This window comes from Pleurodeles waltl, chromosome 6 (assembly GCF_031143425.1).
Source record: "Pleurodeles waltl isolate 20211129_DDA chromosome 6, aPleWal1.hap1.20221129, whole genome shotgun sequence".
Lineage (NCBI taxonomy): Eukaryota > Metazoa > Chordata > Amphibia > Caudata > Salamandridae > Pleurodeles > Pleurodeles waltl.
Genome location: NC_090445.1, coordinates 242,448,905 through 242,476,656, shown reverse-complemented (window position 1 = coordinate 242,476,656; position 27,752 = coordinate 242,448,905). Strand labels below are relative to the sequence as shown.

The window sequence follows — 27,752 nt, the reverse complement described above, 5'->3', positions numbered from 1 at the left end:
CTTCAGGTGGCAAGGTCATCAGCAGAAATACAGTCCCTGTTAAATACCAACTTTCCGAGCCACTTTGGTGAACTTGTGGGACGTATATTTAATGCGTCCAGCACGGCTGGACTAGCACATTTTTTCAAAGCCGTAGGTGTTGGTTTTGCTCACACCTTCTCTTCCATATTGGGTTTGATACCTTCGGCTATTCATTCTATTTTCGGAAGCATTTTTGGAGGATTTCCAATAACTTTGGCTTTACTGGCTGGTGTTTTGCTGTTGCTGTTGTTTTTCCGCAATGGCTGTCCCGCCGCAACAAGAGCGAATGTGGGCGCTCCCATCGGCGCAGCTGTGTCGTGAACGCATGATGCAGCACTTTGGAGCAACACTCCTGGGACATTTGGAGTGTGACTGGTCCCTGTCATTCAGACCAGTTTTGGATTGTGTGCAGCCCGTGTTTCGGTGCCTTTGGTGCTCGTTTGAACATGCACTAGCTATCTGTCTCTCACTGCAGCGCCCCCCAGTGGTTGATGCTGATCTGTTGATGTTCCCAGTAAGGGCTCATTCCCAGACATGCGCACTGCCGGCTGCGTTTGCTTCGTGAGGCTGTTTACGAGATGCCCTTCCTGGAGGAAGTTGATATCAACTCGTTCATAGACCCTGCATGGGATGCCGCCTTGGATGATTCTGGGGCTTTGGAACACACCTGTTCCGTGATAGTGTTTGGCGTGGATTTTCCGGTCTTGTCATCTGCCGAAGTGGAGAATATCCTGCTTTCCGTGACTTCCATTTGAATTGGATTTGTTCAAAATTGACATTGTTATATGAATTTGGCTCTCACGTCACATGCTTATTTTTAAATTTAGCGTTTTGTGCTTTGGTGTCCTCTGGACTTGTCGAAATGTGTTTTGTAGACTTATTATATAGGGCATTTTTTATGCTTCGATTAGAACCACTTTCTACCGACAAGGGGAGGGTGTAGTGTAGCCATTTTTATGTAGCTTTTGCGCGTTTGCTTAAAGCATTAGGCCTTTGTGCACTTTGCCCTAGATGCATTTTACTCGTTTGCTTAAAGCATTGGGCCTCTGTGCGCTTTGCTCTAGATTCATTTTATTCAGCCTCGTACTGTTATTTTTCAATAGCCAGTTTCACGGTCTTGTTTTATTTTCTTATATCACACTGTTTAGCCTACTTTAGCACCGGAGTTCTCAAATAATACATTCTTGCTCACTCTGTGCTTCTGTCAAGTATACAGTCTGGTACATTGCCGATAGACGTGGTAGGAGTTTAGTCTTTGGGTTTGTAGACGATACACATTCTTACGTAGGGACGTTTGTTAGCACATCGACATGTTAGTTATAAAAACACTTCCTAGTCCTAATACACGTAAGAGGGAGATTCCGACCAGGGAACCACAACTAGACGCTGACTGCCCTGTTGCAGATGCTGATCCAGATCACAGGCCTTTGCTCAGGTATGAGGGTTGATGTCCTCCCGGGGAATCCGAAAGGCAAGCTTAGAGCTTAACATGCTGTGCTCAAAATAGAACTTAGTAGAGAGAACGTAACCTATTAACACTATGATAGGGTTATTCCTATGTTTCACTCTTCTCGTTACTATTTCAATCCTACTGTGTTGTATGGTTCTGGTTATTGCGGCTCACGCCTTATTATCTAAAATGCAGTCATTTTATTAAATCAATCTATAAAACTTAAACTGCCTTTGTCATTTGTATATGAGACCACACTGTGTATGAGAGAGCTGGTAGGGATCTGAGTGACCACGACTTCCCTGAGAAGCTATATGATGTCATGCGCTCGGCTGCTCAATCATCCCTTCCCCTTGGGAGAGATGAGGCACTGCTAGTTAGCCGGAGCAAAACCGGATTGAGGGTGACAGGGATCCCTCTTCGTGGGTTAGACTTAGTCCCCCACACCAAGAACGACCATGATACCCAAAAATCCAGTAGTCTCATTTAGGATAATGAGAGCCAACGCGACAGCGTGTTCTCTGTGGAGGCAAACAGATCTAACCAAGTTTCTCTCCACTGCTGAAAGAGACCTTGTGCCACCTCCTGATGGAGACGCCATTCGTGATCGACTATGCATTGACGGCTGAGTTTGTCAGCTCTGGAGTTCAGAGAGCCCACCAGATGTTGAACCACCAGTGAAATGCCCTGGCATTCAAGCCATGTCCAGACGCGAAGAGCCTCTTGACAGAGGGTCCACGACCCCATTCAGTCCTGCGTATTGCAGTACCACATGGCAGAGGGGTTGTCCGTGAACACCTGCACAACTTTTCCTTTGAGAGAGGGAATGAATGCTTTCAATGCAAGTCGGATCACCCAGAGCTCCAGAAGGTTGATGTGGAGTACAGACTCCGCCGGAGACTAGAGGTCTCTGATCTCCGCCTCTCCCATGTGGCCGCCCGATCCCAGAAGGGACGCATCTTTCACTACTGTGAGGTCTGGTTGGAGAAGGGAGAGATCTGCCGTTGACCCAATCTGGATTCGATAGCCACCACTGCAGATCTAGTGCAGTCCCCTCCGAGATCTGGACCTTGCCAGAGACATTCTACTGATGCTGCGCCCACTGGAACTTCAGATCCCATTGCAGAGCTTGCATATGCCATCTGGTATGTTGGACCAGCAGGAGGCCATGAGGCCCAGCAGCTTCACAGTCATTCTCACAAAAATCCAAGATAGAGGCTGAAACACTGGGATCATAGCCCAAACATCCTGGATGCATTTTTCGGAAGGATAAGCCCAAAACTGCATTGTGTCCAGAGCAGCGCTGATGTAAGGGAGCGTCTGAGAGGGAGTCAGGTGTGACTTTGGCACGTTTATAGTGAAACCGAGCAAATGCAGGAGGTTCGTCGTAGTCTAGAGGAGGGAGACAACCGCGTAGGGCGAGTTCGCCTTCAACAGCCAGTCATCGAGGTAGGGGAAGACTGAAACCCCTAACCTGCACAGATGAGCTACAACCACTAACATGACTTTCGTGAACACCCGAGGGGCACTGGTAAGGCCAAAGGGGAGTACGGTGAACTGAAAGTGCTCGTGACCTACTACAAATCGCAAGTAATGTCTGGACCAGCAGTACGATAATGAGGAAATAGGTGTCCTGCAATTCCAGCGCTACCATCCATTCTCCAGAGTTCAGTGCAGACAGGACCTGAGCAAGATTTAGCATTCTGAACTTCTCCTTCTTAGGGAAGAGATCGAGGGACCGGAGATCTATGATAGGATGAAGGCTCTTGTACTTTTTGGGCCCCAGAAAGTAGCAGGAACAACAACCATGACCTACTTCTGGCACAGGGACCCTCTCTATGGTGCCCATTGCCAAGAGAGCCTTGACTTCCTTATGGAGAGGTGCCAAATGATCCTCCGACAGATGATCGTATGATGATGGCATGGTAGGGGGTAAGTCTGGAAGGGGAGTGAGTACCCCCTTCTCAAAACTTGCAATACCCTCCTGTCCATGGTGATGGATTCCTATAGGGCAGGTGATAGCGAATCATGCCGCTAACTGGGTCAAGAATGTTCCAACGGAGTAGGAAGGCTTGTAGGCAGTGGAGGGGACAGGGTGTACTGCTAGCTCCCTGATCCACAAGCAAGTAGGGTCCCGCGCCCACGCAGAGGCTGCGAAGTATGCACGGAATGGTGACCGGTTGGAAATTAACGCAGTTGGGTGCCTCCTCCATAGCAACGAAAGGGGCGAAAAGCGGACTGTGGGGGGCAAGGAGCAGCTACGAGGCCAAGGGACCGAGCTGTAGTCGAGGAGTTAAAGTACTCGAGCGCTGAGTCCGCTTGGTTTCTGAAGAGACGGGTGCCATCTAAGGGCATGTCCATTAAAGATTGCTGGATATCCCCTGAAAGGTCAGACGTCCTCAACCAGGTGTGGCGCCTCAAGGTCACTGTCGATGCACCCAATCTACCTAGTGAGTCGGTCGTCTCAAGTCCACAACGAATCATGAGCTTTGCTGCATCTCTTCCAGCATGGGAGAGAACCGCCTGGGCCTCCTCTGGGAGTCGAGGCAGCACTTGTGCGACCTTATCCGAGAGAGTATAGGAGTATAGGCCCAAAAGGCTTGCGGTGTTCACAGATTGCAGTGCTAGACTGGTGGAAGAAAACATTTTCTTCCCAAAGTTATCCAGTCTTTTTGATTCCCTACCTGGGGGAAGCTGAAGGGAATACGCCAGATGATGAAGAAGCCTGGATCACAAGGCTTTCAGGCATAGGATTTTGGGTCAGGAATTTTGGGTTGGTCAGCGAATGCCAAGGACAACAAAAGTCCTCATCACAGGAGCCCATGTGCTGGGTTTGGACCAGGTACCCAGTAGGACGCCCGTATGGACTTTGTTAAAGGGAATGAGGGGTTCCGAACTGGAAACCCCAGGCTGAAGCACCTCCGTCAGGAGGTTAGTCCTGACCTCCACAGAAGGAAGCCCGAGGTCCAAAACTTCAGCAGTCCTTCTTACCACCATGGAGTATGAAGCTCCCTCCTCTGTAGCCACGGTAAGGGGGAGAAAGCATGCCAGAGTCAGGAGAGGTATCTAGTCAGCTGGCGTCGCCCAAATGCTGAACCCAGTCCATGCCAGGGTTAAGCTGGTACTTTAAAGGGTCCAGTGATCCATCTACACTATACTCATATCCATACCCATAGAAAGAAGGGTCTGGATCCAATCTGGGCCCAGGAGAGCCCATGGAAATTGGAATAGGCGTTGAGCGACACCGTTTTGGCTCTGAGTCGTCAAGGATAAGTATAGGATCGACGTCGACTGCGGGCCCAATCAACATCAAGAGCATCAACATCTCTCCCGATGCCGGGGAAGGTCGTGTGTTGGGACGAATCCAAGAACGGATCCGGAGGTCCCCACCCGGAGCCGGGGCTGAAGCCGCCGACGTGGAAACCGAGGGAGCCCTTACGACTCTCCTGAGCCCGATGGCAGGTCGGTCTGTTCAAAGATGTGGTGCCTGGCCTCATAGAACTCTTTTCACTGAGCAGGGGTGGCACCGGCTCCCAGAAAGTCAGGGAGGTGCAGAGATAACATAGACGCAGGCTCAGAAGGCAGAGGCCCAAAGCATTGATTCCCTTCCGCGTTGTGTCATCTGAGTGATGGGGCGAACGTTTGGCCTTCTTCAACTTCTTTTTCTTGTGACCCAATCGTCCCAATGACTTGGGTGAAGAGGAGTGGGGGTGACTCTGCGACCGATCTCCTGATCGAACGAGACCTGGAGCGACGCGGAGTCGAGTGCCGAGCCGACATGAGCTTCAGGGACTTCGGGTCGTGGTCGCGCTCCACACACGTAAAGGCAGACGAGATGCAGATCCGTCACTGACATCATTCGGTGACAGGAGTCGCAGGGTTTAAAACTGGTCTTCCGGGACATTCCTCAACGCATCCAAAACTCGTCAAAAAGTATTTGACAACAGTTAGTTAAAAAATGACCAGGGGTAGCTCTTCTCCAGATCTGCATGAAGGCTGGCACGGAAAGAAAAGAACTGGCGTCAGCGTGCTGGGGAGGTGCCTATATACAACTACGACATCATCACAGCGACCACGAAGCATGCGGAGTCAACCGATTGCACCTGATGGTGCACAGGAGTACTGCTTGAAGAAAAAATCTCCTGGATCCAGTCTGATGCCTGGGGGAAATTCTAGGGTAAGCAATCTGCAACTAGAAGTCTCTATCAGATATGTTTAAACAAAATGCAATAAAACAGATTAAAAAAATAATTTACAGATGGGCCAAGAACCCCAGTGGTCTGCTTACTTAGGCTCCACCTCAGGATCAAGGCAAATGCTGGTATGACCAGATTAATGGATTTAACACTTTTACTAGCCAAGTGTCCAGTATTTATCCATGAACTGGAAAAAACCTGAAAGCCATGGATAGAGTAAAGACCTGAGCAAATGGGCAAAACGTGAAAGAGCAATATTGAGCAGGGAAGTAAAGAGGGGATTGGGGACACAGGAGACCGTACAGGCGTGGGAGATATTACAATCTTACCCATACCTTGACAGTGATGAAGGATTCTTCCCCCACTGAGGGAAAAAACGTGTGGGTAATCGTGTAGATAAGGCCTAAACTGTACATGTCATTTTAGAATGGCTGAAGTGGGGATCCCCTTGGGAAAGAGGAAAAGGGACTAAGGGTGCTAGTCACCCACTCCGTCACAGCAGTGTCACGCAGACTAACAGAATTCTTACTGGTCACTAGCACCTGCATTGTCTCTCCACAGGTTCTGTTCTTGGGTTTTCCCAACATGATATTGGCACACAGTTGTAATGTTTGTGTTTCACTGCTGATAGAATAGAATATAATGTTATTGATATAATACAGACTTTTTGAGACAGCACTTGTTCAGGATTTCACTGAGTTTTCTCTTCTATCTGTTTGTAGTCTGAATTGATGTACCTCATTGTGGTGCCACTGACATTTTCTATGGCTCTTGAAAGTGCTGAAAGATGCAAGAATTTATTTAAAAAATATGTGTAAAAAAAAGAATGGAAGTGCCCCTGCCGTACTGACTCTAGGTTTAATGCACATTTATCAAAGAAGAAAATGATTTGAATATTTATTTAAAAATGAGACATTTGTATATGGGCATTTCACTACCATCTTATGTTTGTGTGGGCTGATTGCTAATGAAATGTACAGTACAGCCCTAGCATGAATAATCATCATGTGACTTGGATAAGCAACAGAGATAGGTTCATCATTAATTTTGAATTACATTATGCCTTTGCCACAGTAAAGAAAGGCATACTATACACTTGTATTTGCTGAGGAGTGGGAAGAGGAGTCATAAAGTCATGATAATTGCTTTAAAATATGCGATGCTTCATAAAGACATCAGGTCAACCAACTGAGACCCCAGTCTTAATATGACATCCTCTGCTTATGAGGTTTGAGATTAACATGTTCTAAATCAGTCCAATCACACTGTTCTACCAGCTCAACGCTCAATTTCAAGTTGAAAATTGCAAGTCTAAGCTGCACTTTCTGTATTCCTAATAAGCCATGTATCATGACTTGAGTTATATACTTTAGAGGTTGTAAACAGAGAACCAACTGAAGGTGTGGTCCCTTCAGGAAAAAAAAATACACAATTCAGTTAATGACGTTTCTGGCTTTGCAGAGGAGTAACTGTGCATCACTTGAGGACAATATGGTCTACAACCAGTGCCATTTCAGCTGTTGTTGCATAAAGTACATCATGATTAAGTGGAATGTAACTGAGGATTCTGCTGATGGAAACCTCCTTTGTTGGGTCAATGCTGGAGGCTTGTATTATGCTTTATTGATTTCCTGATCCATTTTCAGCAGTAAGCTGAAAAAGGCACAGGAAACACTGGAAGAAGTAATCCAATGAGAAAATAATATGCAATGAAACTGGAGAAGCAGAAGCACTTATAGGTATGTAGCCAGAACTAAACAAACCATCTTTCTAAATGTTGGAATAAGACACACAGCACATGCTTAATGAGTTATTTACCTTTGGTAACACCTTACCTTGTAGAGACTTGATCTAGCTGCAGATTCCTTACTTAGAATATCCACAGGCGTCACACTCGATCTGGAAACTTTTAAGCAATCTCTCTGCACACCTTTAGGTGGCAGCATTTGGCTCTGCGTGGTGCTGTACACATCGTCCAAGCAAGAAGTGACAAGCACAGTGCCTATATAGGGGCCACCACAGAACGCTGACCTAAAGTCTTGACTGTTTTTCTGCACCAGAAGCACGCAGCCAAGCTGAGGAGGAATGACTACTCTGCTAAGTAAGGTCCTGAAAGATCTCCGTAGTCAAAAATTAGAATCAACGGGGAGGATGGGAGAGTCAGTAAAAAATCTGCAGCTAGATAGTCTCTCTACCAGATAAGGTGTTATCAAAGGTAAGCAAAATGTTCATCTGATAGAGTCTTTTAGCTGCAGATTCCTTACCTTAGAATAGATACCAAAGCAGTGTCTCCTCTGAAGTGTGTCTGTGGACTATTCATACTAAAAAGACCCTAAGGACTGAACGGGCAAAATGCCCATATCTCCGGGCCTGACTGTGTAGACAGTAGTGTTTGGCAAACGTCTGCAGCAATGCCCACATGGCTTTCTGATAGATGTCCAGGACTGCGACTTTTCTAGATAACACATTTAGATGCATTATTTGCTCTGGTAGAATGAGCCCTCAAGGGGGTTGTTTCTTGGTCATTGTGTAATAGATCTTAATACAGAGGATAATACATCGAAAGATGGTTCTTTTCTGAACTGCCTTCCCCTTTTTCGTCCCTACAAACACAAGAAAGAGTTGATCGTCCACCTATGTAGAATGACAACGCTTTTTTAGTGTCCATTCTGAGTGTGATGTTCTGCCCAACGTGAGAAGGTGTAACAACCCTTGGTAAAAATGATGCTCAGGGCTCTAAGAACCAGCTTGTCTGGGAAGAAATAACTGTACAGAGGGGTCAATGGAAAGTGTCTGCAATTCACTAAACCTCCTGGCAGATGTAATCACCACAAGGGAGACAGTTTGGATGGTCAATAGTCTTAGAGGGTAGCTGTGCACTGGTTCAAATGGTGGGCCCAAAGCAAAGTCTTGTCATGCTAAGGATAGAACAAACAGCAGACAAGGGTGCAGACAGGATCAACACATTAGGTTGCATAACAAGCCACAAATTTGGCCCTTCAACAGGCGTGAATCGTTTTCCTGGAAAGACGCCTGGCTGCCAAGATGACACCATGTATTTCTGGAGGGAGGTGGAACATTCTCAACTGTCGTCGCTCAATCTCCACACATGTAGCTGGGGACCGGACAACTTCAGGTGCAGAACTTTTCCCTGCTGCTGCAACAGTAGATCCTCCTGAAGGGGCAATCTGATTGGAGGACAGATGCTCATGCTCAGGAGTTACAGATACCAGACTCTCCTTGCCCAATCCTGGGCCACTAAGATAAATTGGGCATGGTAATTCTCAATCTTCTTGAAAACCCTAGATAGAAGTGGTACCGGCGGAAAGGGTTACAGGAGCATTAAGCTCCACTCGAGAAGAAATGTGTCTTGGAAACTACAGTGTGCTGAAGTGCTGACATTCTGCGTTTTAGTGGTGGCTAGCCGATCTAACCAAGGTTCTCCCCAATCGCTGGAGAGACATTAAGCCAAACCTATGGATGGAGACGTCATTCGGGATTCGTGAGGCATTGGTGGCTGAATTGATCCGCTCTGGTTTTCAGGCAATCTGCCAAATGTTGAACTGCCAGGAAAAGGTCCTGATGAGACGCAGGGCCACTTGACTCTGTTCGTTGCTATACCACATAGGGTGGTGTTGTCTGTGAACACCTTAATTGGCCTGGATTTGACTGAAGGAAGAAACGCTTTCAAGTCCAGGCAAACTGCTTTCAATTCCAGCAGACTGATGTGAAGATGAGACTCCCCCAGGGACGAGAGTCCTCTGATCTCTACCTCACCCCAATCCTGAAGCGACGCATCTGTCACCACTGTGAGCTCAGGGAGAGGAAAGGTAAGGGGACTGGCAACGTCCCAATTATGGTTTCTGACCCACCACTACAGAGCTTTTGCAGTCCCCATCGATATCTGGAAAAAGTGGGAGCGAGTCCGCTAATGCTGGGAGAGGAAGGGTAAGGGGACTGCCAATGACCCAATTATGGTTTCTGACCTACCACTACACTAGTCCCCCTCCATTTCTGGAAAAAGTGGGAGAGAGTTTGCTAATGCTGAGCACACTGGATCTACAAATCCCATTGCAGAGCTTGCATATGCCAACAGAATGCAGGAGGGGATGAGACCCAGCATCCTCAAAGTCAGTCTCATCGAAATCCGGGATAGAAGCTAAAACATTAAAATCATAGCCCAAATATACTGGACTCACTGTTCCAGAGCATAAGCCTGAAACTGCACTGCAGCCTGAACAGCTCCGATAAACGGAAGCATCTGAGAGGGAATCAGTTGAGACTTTGGCATGTTTCTAGTGAACCCAGATGGAATGCAGGAAGTTCACTGTAGTCTGATGGTGGGAGATGACCACCTGGGGAAATCCCATTTTCAACAGCCAGTTGTTGAAGTAGAGGAAGACTGGAACCCCTAACATCTGCAGATGTGCTGCAGATACTGCTATCACCTTGGTGAACACCGGAGGTGGGTTGGTGAGGCCAAAAGGAAGCGCGGCGAATTGAAAGTGATTCTTAACCACCATGAACCGCAGGTACCGTCTATAGGCAGGCAGAACAGGGACATGGAAGACAGCATCCTGTCATGCCCAACACTACCATCCTGTCTCCAGGGTCAACCACAGATAAGACCTGGGCCAAGGTCAGGATCTTCAGTTTTTCCATCTTCAGGAAGTAACTGAGAGGGTGTAAATCTAATATGGGGTGGAGGCCTTCATCCTTCTTTGGCAACAGTGGCAGGTATAGCAACCATGACTTACTTTTGATCCAGTACCCTCCTGAAGTCTCCTTTGGGCAGAAGAGCCAGATCTTCCAGTCACAAGAGAGGTGGCCCTTTGTCAGTCGATTGGAGGACATTGGCAAGAGTAGTGGGGTCCTGCAAAGCCCTGCTACCTATCTGAAGTTATTTCCCATCATTAGTGCAGGTGAAACCGAATCCTGCCACCAACTGGGTGGCCATGGTGGAAGGATGGCAAACTAAAGAGGCTTTTGAGTTGAGGTTGCTGAGTGGGGGGTGGAGGGGGAGGGTGGCTGACGTTATGGGGGGATGGACTGGGTTGACGTATAGCTCTGGAGCCCAAGGGCTTTGTTGTAGCTGCAGCCATGAAAGGATGCAATGCCTGCTGGCCGAAGTGGCTGAGGGGAGAAATGAGCATGGCTGATAGTCCCTGCTGCAGCCATGGAAGGGGCAGAAGCTGGCTTTCAGCCATTGCAGGGCTGTGGTGAGCCCCAACAACCTGGCATCGGCCCTACAATCTTTAAATCATTTCAGAGTTGATTCTGCCTTGTCACCATAAAGGCAAGTCCATAAGGGATACTTGGACAACCCTCGAAAAGCCAGTAGTCCTCATCCAGGCGTGGCGTTGAAGCACCACAGTTGAAGCAATGGGTCTGTCCAGTCAGTCGGTCATGCCCGATCTGCATCTGATCATGAACTTTGCTGCATCTCTCCTGTCAGCAACAGCTTGAGAGAGTATGCTCTGAGCCTCACCTGGGAGCACGGGCAGGACTTGCGCAACCAAATTCCACACCATGTGTGGGAATAATGGTCCAACAAGCATGCAGTGTACACCGACTGTCGGCCGCTCTCCGGACTTTGATTGTGAAAGATGCCCCTTCATCCATAGGAATGGGGGAGGAGAGAGGAGGCCAGTGTCTGGTGAGGTGCTACTGTTGTCAGCCAAGTCTTCGTACCAAGTGTTATTGGCCATGGACTCAGGTACTGGGTTGGAATAGCCAAAGGGATCCTCAGATCCTCTCCATTCGTGTTTCTCAGTGGGCCCTTCAATAAACAAGCGCTCCATTTCAGGCTGTGCGGGCTTGTTTGATGCCGGTCCGGCTCGCATCCGAGACGGGAATCACAATGAGTTTGGCGCTGTCAATGAGAGTCGGTGGCACCGGTAATGGCGTCACTTGTAAGATCCCCAGAGGAGGTCACAAAGCCACAGCCGATCTGGATTTACCAACAGATCTAGAGGGACCGACTGCCATCGTGGGCGGACCTGCTGGTGGAGCTCCAGTTAAAGACCCTCCTGAACCGTTGTAGCCCCAAGCCGATCAAATATGAGGCTCATGGTCTCGTAGAGTTCACAGAGGTGGGTGGGGGTTGCTCTGGTTAAGGGAAACTTGGAGAAGCACAGAGTGCACCCAGTGTCAGACGCCAAATGCGCAAGGACAACCTTTGAGCAGGCTTGGATTTGTGGCGTCATTTTCTCATTGTTGTCCGAAGAGTGGAGAAGTCGAAGAGTGTTTAGACTTTTTAGACTTCTTTTTATGAGACTTACCAGAAGAAGTCCGGGATCGCAACGAGGAACAACGCAAGTAATTCTCGGAGGGGTCTCAAGACCTCTCTCATGAACAGGACCTAGAGTGGCGCAGAGTCGCATGGTGAGCAGCCAAACGCTTCATAGCCCACTTGTGGAGGTTTTTGGGGTTAATGGTCTGGCACTCCACAAAAGACAAGGAGTTATGGTCCCCCTCCAGGCACCACAGACACACCAAGTGGGGGACCGGAACTCCGTGTGCTTATGCAGTGGTTGCACCTTTAGCTCTGGGGGAATCAGCCTGCAAGCCCTCAGGAGGTTGCTTTTTGGCCAGTGCCTAGCAGACTTTAATGCAGAGTACGACCCATCTTGAGATGGTCCACTTCTGCACGGCCTTACCTTTCTTTGCACTGAAATACCTCATGAAGAGTTAGTCATCTACCCTGACAGCTTTCCTATCATCAAGGTAGAACACCAACGCTCTTTTTGGGTCCTTAGAAGGATGTAGGGGTGCGTAAAAAAGTAGGCAAAGTGATAGATTGGCCTACATGAAAAGACATGACCACATTTAGCAGACAAGAGGGCCTAGTGCGAAGTACCCCTTTGTCACGATAGATAGAACGGTAGGGCAGCTTAGACGATAAGGCCTGCAGCTCACTCACTCTACAGGAAGATGTAATTGCCACAAGGAAGGATGTTTTCAATGTAAGCAGTCTGAGTGGATAGTTGTGAAGAGGCTGAAAAGAAGCACACATCAAAAAAGTCAGAACCAAATTAAGATCCCACTGGGGCATAACGAATGGCGAAGAAGGGAATAGATGAGTAAGACCAACAAGGATGGTTTATCAGGCAACCGCAAGAAAACAGAAATTGTCTGTGCACAATACCACAGATTTCTTCCATTGACAGGTGTATACCGTTTTATTGAAGGGATGCCTGGCTACCAAAATTACAGTACAGACTTCAGGAGGAAGGTCAAACGTTGTCAACTGCCATCACTCAATCTCCACACAAGAAGGCTGAGAGTGGATAGGGTTGGGTGAAGAACCCTTCCCTGCTGCTGCAACAAGAAGATCTTCCCGAAGGGGCAGTCCGATTGGAGGATTGCTGGAAATGCTTAGCAGCTCGCGATACCAGACTCTCCGTGCCACGTCCTGAGCCACAAGGATTACTTGGGCCTAGTCGTTCCTGATCTTCTTGAGAACTCTGGGTAGGAGTGCCATGGGCAGACAGGCAGGAGGACTGAATTCCACTTGAGATGAAAAGCGCCTCAGAGCGAGAGCTACCTTGGCAACTCCAGAGTGCAAAACTAGTGACATTGCGCGTTCTCGATGGAGGTGAACCAAGGCTCCCCCCTCTACTGAAAGAGACCTTGCGCCACCTCTGGGTTAAGACTCCGTTCGTGATCCACTAGGCTTTTTCGGTTGAGTTTGTCTGCAATTGCATTCAGAGAACCCGCTAGATGCTGAGCAACCACGGATATGCCCTGCTGTTCCAGCCATGTCCAGAGGCGTACAGCCTCTTGACAAAAGGTCCTCAACCCCAACCTGCACCTGTTTGTTGCAGTACCACATGGTGGTGGTGTTGTCCGTGAACCCGTGCACCAGCCTTCCCTTGATGGAGGGTAGAAAGTCTTTCAATGCCAGTCGGATCTCTTGCAGCTCCAGCATGTTGATGTTGAGTCCTACTTCCGCCAGAGACCAGATTCCTCTGATCTCCACCTCTCCCAGACGCTCATGTGTCCTTTAATGGATTAAATCTGTTTATTATTATTTTGAAAGTATAAGCATACAAAATACAACACATCTCAGGGCAGTAAATGAAATATATCGCTCCAGCAAAGACCACAACTCCATCGACGGAAGTTCCTCCCATTAAGCTCTTAATCTCTGGACCGCACCAAGGCAGCAGCCTCCCGCCATCCCACATTTCGCAATCCAGAGAGTAGGCTGGCAACGTCCAATAGTCTTCCAGGTTGCGAGTCCCGCTGATGTGAACCACCCAAACATATAAGTAAAACATACTAACAATGCTTCCCCTCCAGAGTCCAAGTCATCTCCCTGTCTCTCCAAGCAACTCCCCCCCACCCCCCAACTCCAGCCCTCCGAAGTCTCCCCTCACAGCATTCTGCACACAGTTCAAGTCCATCTCAAAACTCCCAGATAGGCCTAGCATGTCAGTTCCGTAAATTCTGAGGATAGGATTTGAAGGAATGGCTTCCATAATACACTCAAATCACCCATTCGCTGCTGGGAGGCCAAAGTGAGTTTCTCCATAGCAAGGATAAAACACAGCTTCTGGAGCCAGCCACCCGCGTCGGGACCCTGTCCGTACCCCAGAGAGCTAGAATCTGCTGTAACGCAGCATTAAGCGCCAGAGCCATCTGCCTCCCCTTTAGCGATCTCAAAGGAAAAGTAAGGGGATTGGGTAACCCCAGCACAATATACGATGGGAACCTTGGGATCTCAGTGTGAAATGCTGTATCTATATCATCTAGTATGCTTTCCCAATAGCGATGTAACTTGGGACAGTGCCAGAGTAAGTGCACCAATGTACCTGTGGCTCCGCAACCCCTCCAGCACAGGTCCGACTTAAAACGCTTCAATACCTGGAAGAGGTATGGCCAGTGAACCCTGTCAAACGCCTTTTCGGCGTCTATAGATAAAAAGAGCGCTGCCCTGCGAGATTGATCTATTTTATCTAACAAATGCAGAAGCCGCTTCGTGTTATCACCACATTGTCGGTTTGGGATAAAACCTGACTGATCCGGATCGATAAGACCCGGCATATAAGGATTGAGGCGACATGCAAGAATCCCGGTGAACAGCTTGGCATCAATGTTCAGGAGCGAAATCGGCCTATATGAAGCGCACTCTTCTGGGTCTTGACCCGGCTTATGTATAACAGCAATGGTAGCGTCCAACATACTAGGCGTCAGGGCTCCCGTCGTCTGGAAGGAATTAAAAATCCACACAAGGAGCGGGACGAGCTCCACACAGAAAGTCTTATAGAATAACGCTGTGAACCCGTCGGGACCAGGGGACTTCCCGGCCTTCAGGCGCGAGATAGACAATATAACCTCATCTGCTCTTATCGGCTGGTCCAGCAGGGACGCCTCCCTCTCCCCAAGAGGGGTGACTGCTACGCCCTCTAGATAAGACTCCAGGGCTGCATCGTCCCGCTCGTCCGCCGCATACAGCCCCCGGTAGAACTCTGCAAAAACTTCTGCAATCTGGTCGCTCTAGTGGGCCCCCCCCCACCCAGAAGGGGATCGGATTAGTTTTATCGCCGACGCCACCCGTTGCGCTCGTAGCCGGTGTGTCAAGAGCTTTCACACTACCGCATACTCCACCCTATCCCAATCCAGTCGTTTCAGCTGTTGCCTCACCTTCTCTAACTCCCGCCAAATTCTAGACCCTTGTCCTTTTTGGGAACCAGAAAGTAATGGAAATAACAACCACAGCCTACTTCTGGCACCAGAGCCGTCTCTATGGCTCCCTTAGCCAAGAGAGCTGCAACTTCCTTGTGGAGAAGGGACAGATGATCCTTCTTCATCTGGTCGTAAGATGGTGGTGTGAAGGCAGGGAAAGTCTTGAAGGGGTGGGAGTAGCCCTTTCGGTCAATCTGAAAAACCCACCTGTCCGAGGTAATGGACTGCCAAATGGGGCTGGTGATGGAGAATCCTGCTGCCAACTGGGTGTCCATGGTGGTACAGAGGCAGACTGGGAGGGTTTACAGGCTTTGGGGGGGGGTGGGACTGAATCTGCCTTGCCTCTTAAGAGAGAGGTGCCATCAAAGTGCATATCCATAAGGGAAGCTTGGACATCCCCCGAAAAGCCAGGTGTCCTCAGCCAGGTGGGGCGCCTCAAGGCTACTGTTGGTGAAACCACTCTGCCTAGTCAGTCGGTCGTGTCCAGCCCACTATGGATTGTGAACTTTGCTGTGCCTCTCCAGTGGAAAACAACCTGAGAGAAAACAGCCAGAGCCTCCTCTGGCACTTTTGGCAGCACTTGTGCAACCGTGTCACACAGAATGTGGGAATAATGGCCCAAAAGGAATGTAATGTTCACAGACCGCAATGATAGGCTGGTGGAAGAAAACATCTTCTTCCCAAATGAGTCTAGTCAGTTGGATTCCCTACCTGGGGAGCGGAAGGGAAGGCCCCATGGAAAGTTGAAGCTTGGACCACTAAGCTTTCAGGGGTGGGGTGTTGCGTGAGGAAGGTTGTGTCCCCAGGTGTGGGACGATGGTGGCAGACAATCGTCCTATTCACAGGAGCACCTGTGCTGGGTTTGGACCAGGCACCCAAAAGGACGTTCGTGAGAGCATCATTAAACAGAAGCAGGGGTTCGTATCTGGAAGTTCCCGGTTGCAGCATCTCTGTCAAGAGATTAGTCTTGACAGCCACAAGGGGTAGCAGAAGGTGCAGGACCTCAGCCACCTCCTCACCACCAATGCATAAGAGGCTACCTCCTCTGTAGCCACAGTAGGGGGAGAAAGCATTCCAGTATCTTGAGATGTGTCCAGTCCATTAACTTCACTCAAATACACACGCCAGTCCATTTCCTGCTCATTAGGCATTTCAGCGACCCCTCCAAATCTTCCCCGAGGCAAAGCCCAACAGAATAGGGCTCAGGATCCGATCTAAGAGTAAAGCTACTGTTGGAGTCAGCGATAACAATGGGGATGGTACACTGGTGGGTGTCGGGAGCATCAGCATTGGGCCCGTCACCAGAGAAGGTCGAGGTGGTATGACCAGTGCTGGTCCCGATCCAGGACTGCACCCCAGGAGCCTATAAGCGCCAAGGCCAAAGCCATTGGAGTAGAACCTGATGGGCCCCCTGTGACATTGTGGGGCCCGAATGCGCACCAAGAGGGTCAGAATGCACAAAAATGATGTGCGTGGCCTCATAAAATTCCTTAAATTGGGCAAGGGTTGCTCCGACTCCCTGAAACTCACGGAGGCAAGGAGTCGGTCCAGGTGCAGATTCCGAAGAACAAGACTTAGAATGATGATGTTCCCTCAGCATATCGGCCAATGCACGAGGAGAAGTCAAAGACTGCTTCGACTTCTTGCTCTTCTTCTTGGGCCTTGACTAATCTGATCACCCCGAGGACTTGGAGTGGGACAATGATGACTTTGGACTCCGCAATCAGTCCCTGGAGCTCAACCTGCGCAGCTGCGTGACGGGCTGCCATCATCTTTAGGGATTACTCCCTCAAGGTCTTCGGATGCATGGCCTGGCACTCTGAGCACGACTTTGGGTTGTGGCCGTGGTTGTGCTCCAGGCACCACACACAGATGAGATGCAGATCCGTCACTGACATCACACGATGACAAGATCCACAGGGCTTAAAATCTGTCTTACGTGACAACATCTTGACACATCAGGAGGCAATACCTCAAAAAGGTTCAACAGAAAAATAGAAAAAGATCATTAAAAAAATTACTGGGGTAACTCTTCTCTCAGATCAGCTCTGGCTGGCACGAAAAGAAAATTGATGTTGGTGTGCCTGGGTGGCGCCTATATAGGAACCACAAAGTAATTTCTGGCGCAGACGCTACCGCTGATGGACACAGAGCCAGTCAACAACATCTACTAGTGCGCAGGGATACTGCTCATGAAAAATCTTCTGGATCCAGTCTGAGGCCTGTGGAGAGTTCACAAGTATGGAATCTGCTGCTGGAAGTCTCTATTAGTTAAGAAGGAACTGAGGTCAGCGCGCTGGGGTGGCACCTATATGGGCACCGTGCATGTAATTTCCAGCATGGATAACTCTAACGAAGCAACGTAGAGCCGAACGACACCACCTACCGGCATGCAGAGGGAGTGCTAAAAAATTTCAGGATCCAGTCTGACACCTGGGGAATATTCTAAGGTAAGGAATCTGTAGCTAGAATTCTCTATCAGAGTGTACCGTTTTATCAACGGTTTTAACATGCTTTACATTCGTATTAAAAATAACTGCATTTTATCATGTATGTTGGTGCGCAGTGGCTCCTGATTTTTTGTAGGATAACAGACAGGTGACTTTTCGGCATAAGAAAAATCCTAAGAATATGTAATGCTTACTTTTTCATCCTGGCTTTCCTGTGATAGACTAACATTATATATTATTGTACAATACTTTATAGGATTTACTGTGGCTAATTATACTAACAACGTTTACAGTGTAATATTAATCTTTTAAGTAAAAACTAACCCTTATTAAATGTGATTGTTTAACAAACAAAAGGAAAATAACTTTATAAAAGAACCTACCAAAGATCATGTTTTATCATTGGATACTATTTTTAGGTCTGGGTTGACAGTACAACTACTGGCAATACCTATAGCTTGCAATTTACAATTTACATAGAGAGTACTTGGGTAAGGCCCTTCAACCATATGCTCATCTGTATAGGACTTTTGAGTCATGGTTTGAGACACTGTTAATCATAGCCCTAATGAGTATTTGCCTCTCACCATCATAGTATTGGGTGCTTGCTATAAAAATCCACCTCTTAAGGACTGTTACTACTTCAGTACACAAGGAGCTATTTAAAACCCTAAAAGCACATTCAACCATCACATTTTTGCTACAATCATTTTTTATCTCATGCTTACACTGTATGCTGAAAGAATCAATATTTTATTTTTTCAACTGCAGAGTCTGACCCCCAACGTGGTGTACTAACTGCTTGTTGTTTATCAAATCACTCCTACCACATTCTCACCACCAATTCCATAAGAACTAAATTCACTACATCCACCTATACCACACCTTCACCAGTACCTTCCACAGGAGGATGGTCGAGGACGTCTTGCAGAGCTGAGTGGTCACAACGATGCCTACATTGGACCAGACGGTCAAGCCAGTAGTTTCAAAGCCTGATATGTCGAAACCACCACCAATATCAGCAACACTACCACTTGCACAACTACTAATACAATTATCAGTACCACCATCATCATTACCACCACCACAATATCAATTCCATCAATACAACAATTACAATCCCACATCATCACCAATACCCACCACTATCAGGTACTGGCAAAGTCAGTGGGTCTAGCTTTAATTTGCTATCACACAGAAACCTAATTTCTGCATTCCCGTATTTGTATGTGCTCTTACATTAAAGTAAGACCTACTGGACTTATCAATCAATACGTGCTACTTCAAGGATTTAATGTCACTGCTTGCAGCTATTAATACAGGTTTACGTTATTGGCAATCCTAGGTCAGTAAACTAACATTCTTGAAAAACAATGCCAAAAAGAAAACACATCATTTTAACCCAACGTTTGCTTAACTTGATTATGACGTACTTACAATTGTAGGCCAGGAACATGTTTCAAAAACATCTCAAATATATGCATTTGGTAAAGTAGTGTGAATTACATTATGGCCTTTTCCGATAAAAATAAAGGAAGTCTTCAACCTCACTTCTGATTTTCACAGTATGGTCTATGTGACACCTCCACATGACCAAGATCCTTGGTGGCAAACAGCAATCTGAGGTAGTTCATAGTTCCACTCAATATCCGAATCGACAATGCTGACAAAGTGAATCCACATTTTGATTCACACTGTCAAGTAGAATCACTCTCTTATCTAAAGCTACTGCCCATTACCATACTATTGTGAGTGGTATCTAAGAACGCATAGAAGTGCCAATACAATTCAAACTTGTGGTGTTCAATCCTCTGCCTGTCCTTTGTGCACACTCCGTAACCAGACCTAGACTTTGTTGTACTGGTTTCTAGAGCATACAGAGATAAATGGTTGACAGAGTGAATGGTTTGGTTTTTCTGTGATGTTTTGAGAATGTGAGTATTGAGATTGCTTTAAACATGCAATATGTTAAACTGTGATGTGATGTTATTATATTCACTTCTGGAATAGGTGGTAAGTAGCAACACCACTATATTAAACAGATTAAAATTCAATTATAGGTTGCTGTTGTTGGGGCAGCGCATTATGAATATCAAATCAATGAAAGTATTAATTTATTAACTCAATTTCAAGGCAAGAGACACTTTAAAGTGATCGCATTTTAAAAGCCATCTCAACTGTAGACAGTGCAAGTGGATGGTTGCTCTAGATCACCAGCAGTTGAGTAAGTGACACATTTGACATTGCTGGAATGTTTTTCTAAGGCTCTGTGCCTCGCGAGAGTGATGACTTATTGGGGCGTGGGCCTAATAAATGTTCAAACCAAGAACAATCTAACACAGCTCCTAGAAACGCTTCTGTAGATTAGCAGCTGTAGAGCAAAAAGTTGCAGAACGTGAGCAGTGAAGGAGCAATCACAAACAAACACGTTAGGGTGGTGGCCTCGTGATGACATTAGTTTGATACAACAGGAAGAGGCCAGGAAACACTGAGTTAACATTATAAATGAGGAAGTTGGGTGTTAGGAGTGCAGATTATTGAATCAAATGAGTCAAAAAATTGATGACGGTTGTGTACAATGTAACATAATAGAAAAATGCATAGTTTAACGGCCTTTAACACTAGGAAGAGGCACCATCAAAACTCTTGCAGAGTGGAGCTCCAGCATAACCTGGACAGATTACCCTCTCAATCTACGACAGAGAAGGCTAATGTTAAACTTTACTATGAAGTCCCCTTAATCCAGTGGTTTCCAACCTTCTGACTCTTGTGCACCCCCACTTTATCATTACTGAGTCCGGGGACCCCCACTGAATCTTTACTGGAATCGGGGAACCCCCCACTGAGTCATTACTGAAAGCCGGGGACCTAATTTGTTAATATTCTTTTTCTAAGATGTCGAGACCCCCTGATGAGGTTTTGCTGACCCCCAGAGCTTCCCAGACCACAGGTTAGGAACCACTGCCTGCCCTTAAAAAATATTTTTACAACCGTTCTCAAAGGCAAAGAGGTCCCTTGGGGATCCCGTCCCATTTGTGAATTGGTTACCACCTACTTGAAGTTGGTGAAAAAAAGTGAATGTTTTGCGACTGTATTTGGCTCGCAAATGATTCACACATACCACTGCGATTCGGTATTAGGAAGGGACACCCTAAACACGCCCCTTCCTAATACCGAATAGCAAACCCAAATTAATAGGCTACCAAATAGCAATTTAGGCTAGGTGCACACAAAAATGCCGTTTGCATTCACAAATGCTGTGATTCAGTAAATCAGGCCGTTTGCAAACATAAAAATGCTTTATACATCGGGGCCTAAATTATTTACATACTTTGTACCAATGATTCCCAACCTTTTGACTTCTGTGGACCCCCACATTGTCATTACTGGAACCTGGGGACCCCCAATGAATCACTATTAGAATCCAGGGACCTCCCATTGAGTCATTACTTAAAGCTGGGGACCTAATCTGTTAGGATTATTTAATTTTCTGAGCAGTTGTGGATCCCCTGAGGAAGCTTTGTGGACCCCCGTGTACCCGGACCACAGGTTGGGAACCACTGCCTTAATCTATTTAAGAGAAATAGCGACATGGAAAAAAAAACTAAACCTGCCTGGCAAAATTAAAATTTCACTACTGGCATTTATATGTTTTGTACCAATGCCACAGACACTGACTAGTCTACTACTTCAATAACTGGGATAACATTGCTTAACTGCCAGAATGCAACTGATGGCATCCCTAAAGAAAAGCATTCAGAGAATTAATGTTTATTTAATTAACATGTCTTCATCGCATTAAAGTTGTCTGCAAAAAACACAGAATACATGACAAAATTTATTCCAGATTAATTGTTTTTTAAATGACCAAACACCACTTCCTTCGATAAACAAATCGTTTGCGTCAGCACTCCCACACCCATATGGATGTTTAAATCACTTGCACTGTGAAAATATCTAATAAATGCCAAAAACACCTCTCCACAAACGGCACCGTCTGCACAGAGCAGCATCAATGCTAAGCAGCTGATTTTAGATCAGCCTAGAATCCGTTTAAAATATGATGTCACAAGTGTAGAAAGTATTTTTTTGTTTTTAAAATTAAAACTTATCTGGGCCCTATAGTGATGGGTACCACTCAAATGTCCCAACTGTAAAAGAAATTCTGTAGACTACCGCTGGCATGAGTTGATACTATTAACCTTACCCAAGACTAGCTAACTCAGTCCTGTCCAGAATAGCTGTAGCCTACTCACAGTGGGAATTGTCTTCTCTGAAGAAATGCCCTTCCCCTTGAGTACTCTCCTCGCTGGATAAAATGCCCTCTCATTAGGACATATATCAAGGAATTCATAGTACATTCAAAGGAGGAGTGAGGACTGAAGAAAAGTGCAAGACTCGAGGTTGGTCAAGATGTAAAATTAAGCAGATGCTGGGAAATAATGTGGATTGTTCAAGCAGTCTGCTTTATCCTGACAGAGAACACGGTATGGGGGTAGAGTGGGGAGTAACATCAAAGGGTTTGGTCAAGAGGCACAAAAACACTACACTATGCTCCCAGGACTAGATTAATAAGGTATTAAGAGTACCTATTTGAAAAATAACCATAAGCCTTTACACCACACCACTTCTAAAGCAATATTTTTTTTAGCAGTGTGACGGGATACTACCATGCAATAAAAGATACGGTAGGCGGATTTCCTATCAGCAGCCTAAAGCGCTGCTCGTCCCAAAAGCAGTTTACAACATAAAGTCAAGTTTTTCCCTTGGCTGATAGGTCTAAATCGCTCTAGCGAAAAGCAAAATGTTAAATGGATAAAGAGAGAACTGCGGAATCGATACAAAATCATTACCACACGCCCCTTATTCAAAGCAATGATTGAATTTGATCCAGCTAATAACCAAATACAATCAACAAACCCTGCAAACTACACCAAACTGGGAAACCAAATGCAAGATCTTGCGATCTCTTAACATTTTTATAGAAAGATAAGTGAGTTCTAAAATAAATATATATATATATTGTTTTTTTAAATCAAGCTTCCCCAATAAGCTAAATCATCTGGTCTACTCACAACAAATCAACTAGGGACGGTAGCTATGCCAGGATTAATGTGCAGGTTCTCTTCTATGACTAAATCTTTTGCAAACATACCGAGATAAAGAAAAGAGTGACTGAGGACCCCAGATTGAGAGCATGTCTATTGGTAGAAGAAAAATATTTCTGATGGATACATATTCTTCCTGCGTAGTCCTCACCTGATGAAAATCTTTCCCCCAGCAATGACTTCCTAGCACTACCTGATGGAGCCATACAGTTGCGGTCGAGACTCAGCCTTGGGACGTCATGTCACCAGAGCACAGTAGGCGTCAACCCCGGGTAAAGCTCCAGATATTAGAAGTTAATTACCTTTAATAAACCGACTTCTGGTGTATACTCTATGTAACTATAGACCACTCACCTTTAGACTAACCCCAAGCCCAAGACTGGTTCTGGAGAATTTTACAGCAATGCTCCTGTGTGATGACAGGTGGCTTCTTACGGCCCCAGAAGTGACTAAGCGTGATGCTGGCATCAGTTTCTAAATCCTTCTTCTTCAATGCCCCAAGATGCAGAAGTACTTCAAACAAAATGCAGGAGCCAGTGGGCCAAAATCAAACATTGAACCTTATTATGGCATTCAGGAGCCAACTTAACAAAATGTGAAGTGGGTGTGGGTGTGTGTGTGTGTGTATGTGGAGCGAATCTGTTCAGTGAGGTATCCGTGGTCAAATACAGTATCCAAAAAGAGTGCTACCAAAGGTAAGTAACATACTTCTGATCCATAATTCTAACTGCAGATGGCTCACCCTTAGAAAAGATGCCATAGCAGTACCACCAAAAGGTGGAGATTCTGAGGATTGGACTCAGATGAGGCCATTTTGCAGTGCTGACCAGGCAAAACAGCCCGGCGACCAAACTTATCAAGGCAGGTGTTGGCAGAGTTCTTTACTGTGAAGAAAAAAACTCCAATGTGAGGTCCATAATATAATGTAAGCCAATTACAATTTAATTCTAGAAGGAAACAGAAGAGTGAGATAATGTTACAAAGGTAGTTCGCAAACTAACCAAACCTATTCCAGCTTCAAACGGGATGCATATCTGTTGCTAGGTCAGATGGTCTATTCACTGTCTCACTCTTCTTGTATGCAACATTCAACACCAGCTACAGTACTTAAAACTGTGAATAATCAAGAGAACCTTCTAGGACCAGGGAGGTGTGTGTGGCTAAAGGATGAGGGATGAAGGAAGAGGAAGATACTTTTTGCCGTTTTGTTGCAGAAAAATAACTAAATTGCAACTGCAAAATGAGTTTCCCTATTTTCGATAGAGAACCAAAAGTATTCTACACTCCCTTCCATTTAACCTTCGATACAAAAGTAACATTTGTCTTTCTCTTTAAATCTCACTCTGAGCAATGTGGAGTCTGCACAAGTTTGTTGTTGCTTCCGAATTCTATGAATAGCCTCAGTTTTCATTCCTGGCCTTGGTGCTGTGCCCATGCTACCCTTCTCTTGCATAGCCACTGTAAAACATTTATCAGGTAAAGTGCTCTTTTGCTGGTTTTGTGCCACTGAAGACACATTCATACACAAATACACACATAATATTTACCAAAAAACTTTACAAGTAAATATTAGCTGTTTACAAAGTTTGGACAATAATCTGAGGCAGGTAAAAGAATCAGTAAAGAGGGCTACTGGCTAGCAGAAGCAAAATATGTAGAATAAGGTAATTCCATAGAGTCGCAGAGATCACTACTTAACTGCCAATGAGTACAGCCCATACATGTGCCTAATCAGGATATCTGCATGCCTGCACCCAGTGTAGTCTCTGCACATTCTGTAAGCAGCATCTCTCTCAAGACCCCAACTGTAACATTTGGCGTAGGTAGGTTAGGCTCTTTGGCATAATCAGCTCCTACCTCAGGTTTTTTTTTTTTTATCATATTTGGCAGTGCATGACATTCTGTTAATTGTTGTGGCCTTTACAAGAAGGCCCTGGTCAGTAAGCCTAAACACATGGAAACTGCCTCATGCACCAGGCATTATTAGTCAAATTCCACTAAGAGGAAAAATATGTGATCCAATGTGTGATTACTAATGACAGCAGGGCTTAAAGGCATTTGTTGAGGCAATCATGCTATAGAGTACCAAACTATCTTCAGTGACTTTAAAAGATCTATAAAGCCCTTCCTACCAGGGCAAATATTTGGAACTGTACTAAGAAATTAAAAAATATATATAACAACTGAAGAAAATAAACATGGTCTTTCCTAACACCTATGTTCTATATTTATATAGTTGTAAATGAAAAGTGTTAACATTTTTAGTGCACGAGCAAACATGCACACCATATAGAATGTTTTAAACTCAACGCAGGGAAACGCTTACCTTGGGTCACAAAGGAACTTTGTCTTCTCGCCATCCTCCCTCCAGATGAGCCACTCACGGAAGGAAGGGTGTACAAACATGCGAGTCATGTCCCGGCGTTTTATCAAAAACATGGAAAGATTCTCCATCCTCTGCTGGAAGTCTTCCCACTCTAAAACACCCTCCACACTGCCTGCGTTAATGGCCTGATAGATATGTTCATCAGTCAGAGGATGCAGAGAGGCCACAGCCACGTTCAGAAGCGGCATGACACGGTCAAAGGAAGACTGTGTGGGAAACTTCATATTGCATTGCAGTAGATAAACTTCAGATAAGGACACTGGGACAACTTTATAACTGGAACTCTTCAGCACCAGGTAGCCCTTCTCAATGAGGTCAAAAGTTAATTTCAGGTACAAGTATGACCCCTGGCTTAGGGTCTTGAGATGAGAACTCAGTTTGCCAAATGTCGTGTTATCCATTTTGCCATTGAGGGAGATGTTATTTTGGATCTCAGAACTGCTGTGGATTCGGTGCAGGATATAGGCCTGCAGATCTTGGTCTATGGCTTCATTTTCTTCCAGACGATCAAGAAAGATCCTGTGGAAGGGCAGCAATTTGGTGATTTCCTGAAATATATATAAAAAAAAACTTCAGCAAAACATTTAAATTATTTATCCTATGTGTTTCAATGGCAAGAACAATCATCGCCTTTAGCAATGCATGTATACTGGTTAACCTGTGTATCTCAATGGCAGGGACAATAATGCTATCTGCATTAAGGCATCAAGGGAAACCCACCTTAGAAAGCTTCTTCAAATCTGAACAGTACTGATAGACCAGCCTGTAACTATACATGGTCTATATCACAAAACATCAGTAATCCTTAAATCTTCAATAGCTGTGCACGGATTACATCATACATAGTAGAGAGCATTTTTGCCTGTGTATCTGTGTGAATGACTCAACCTTTTAGGAACTAACAGTAACAGCTTCACACTGTTGCAATGCTCAATGTGGACTGTGTGTTATAATCCACGTTAAGTGCTACATTCACAAAATGCATCTTACAAAGGTATTTACCAAATAATAGACCAGTTAGATGGTTTGGAAGAATACTAGATTCAAAGAGTCAGTCAAAACGTACTTTGTAAAACGATCTCTTCCATAAATTGAGTTACTGGTAAAATAACTAGATAATTGACTAAGATAAACCAATGTTTAAAACTAGATTAGGCTTTATCATTTTTATAATTAATTAGGGAACGTATGATTAGAAGACAGAGGAACACCTTAACAATAGAAAAACAAATGTTGGAGAAAGCATTCAAAAGATGATATTTCACATGATACCTGGAGAGTAGTCCTGACTGTGACTATCAACTTCAACCAAGGGGGGAACTTTACAATAATTTTACTTAGGAAAGACACTATTGTGTCACCGTAATCAGGTTTGTGAAACTCTGCTTCATTCAATCCATCAATCAGAATAATGTAATCTTCATCAGGAATCTTCCTTTCTGCAAGCAAAAGAAAACATATAAATGCCCAATAACAGCACCATTTAATTGACTTTATCGCATGCACGTGATATGATTTGAACTTTTGGGGCGTGCGGCGAGGAAAAACATCAGGCTGGCAGCCCTCCAAAATAAGCTACAACTAATTAGTAGTAGACAGAGAATTTTGAAATTCCCAGCATGAGTGGGTCTTAGGCAGATGTAATACTGTCTACTCCTCAATAACCAGCAGTATCTCCCACTGACTGCATGATGATCGTCTTACCTTTGTGAAGGTTTTCCAGAGGCTCAAGCACTCCTCTCCTGAATGACGCCATAGGATCTTGCACACAAGAGCGAAGGCTGAGCATGCTCTGAAGGTGAGGTTCACGCAGCAACTGTTCCCTGTAGGCCACCAGCTGCGGAGAGCGGCATAGCAGGGCTGCAACATTGTGTACAAACTCTGGCACCAGGCAAGTGTATGCGTTGTCTGCTTGGCAGTAATGATAGGCAACAACCTGTAGGAAACCAAGGAAAAGAAATGTTAGTATAAAATGTTTGTTAGAGCATTCTTACAAAGCATTTGAAAAACTGACTGTATGAAATTACTTTTCAACGTGCAGAAAATGCATCCATTCTTTGTGAAACAACCCTAGTACAGACCAATTTGTAAAACAACAATGAAAGTTACAAATCATCAAGACATACTCCACATAATGTTAAATAAGATATGGTAGCCAAAGCTCAGACATCTCACTAAGCTCGATAAGATAAGAGTATTTTTTTCACATGCAAAAATAGTAAAAGGCAATGCTTTCAGCCACTCTAGGCTTCTAATGAGAATGTAAGCAGCCCTTCAAAGTCAGCATTCAATTGTTTTTTTAATTAGGTTGCAGAGTTTTCCTGTATAAATGGCACCCTATCAGTTGGCTTTAGATCACTGTGCTATCGTAACTCCATTTGAAGATCCTTTTTGTTTTTTGATGACTGTGATGATACAGCCCTAGAGCCTCAACAAGGGTAATAAAAAACG

General features: G+C 45.6%; 1 protein-coding gene across 9 annotated transcripts in view; it reads right to left on the bottom strand.

Moving 5' to 3' along the window:
* Positions 1–27,752, bottom strand: part of TANC2 (tetratricopeptide repeat, ankyrin repeat and coiled-coil containing 2) — a 1,999,198-nt gene that overhangs the window by 399,899 nt on the left and 1,571,547 nt on the right. For all 9 annotated transcript variants that reach the window (XM_069238000.1, XM_069237998.1, XM_069238005.1 and 6 more), the window contains 3 exons: positions 27,006–27,237; positions 26,574–26,740; positions 25,242–25,849 (listed from right to left, as the gene is read on the bottom strand). In XM_069238000.1, coding sequence (XP_069094101.1) covers positions 25,242–25,849; positions 26,574–26,740; positions 27,006–27,237 — 1,007 coding nt within the window. The remainder of the gene's footprint in view (positions 1–25,241; positions 25,850–26,573; positions 26,741–27,005; positions 27,238–27,752) is intronic.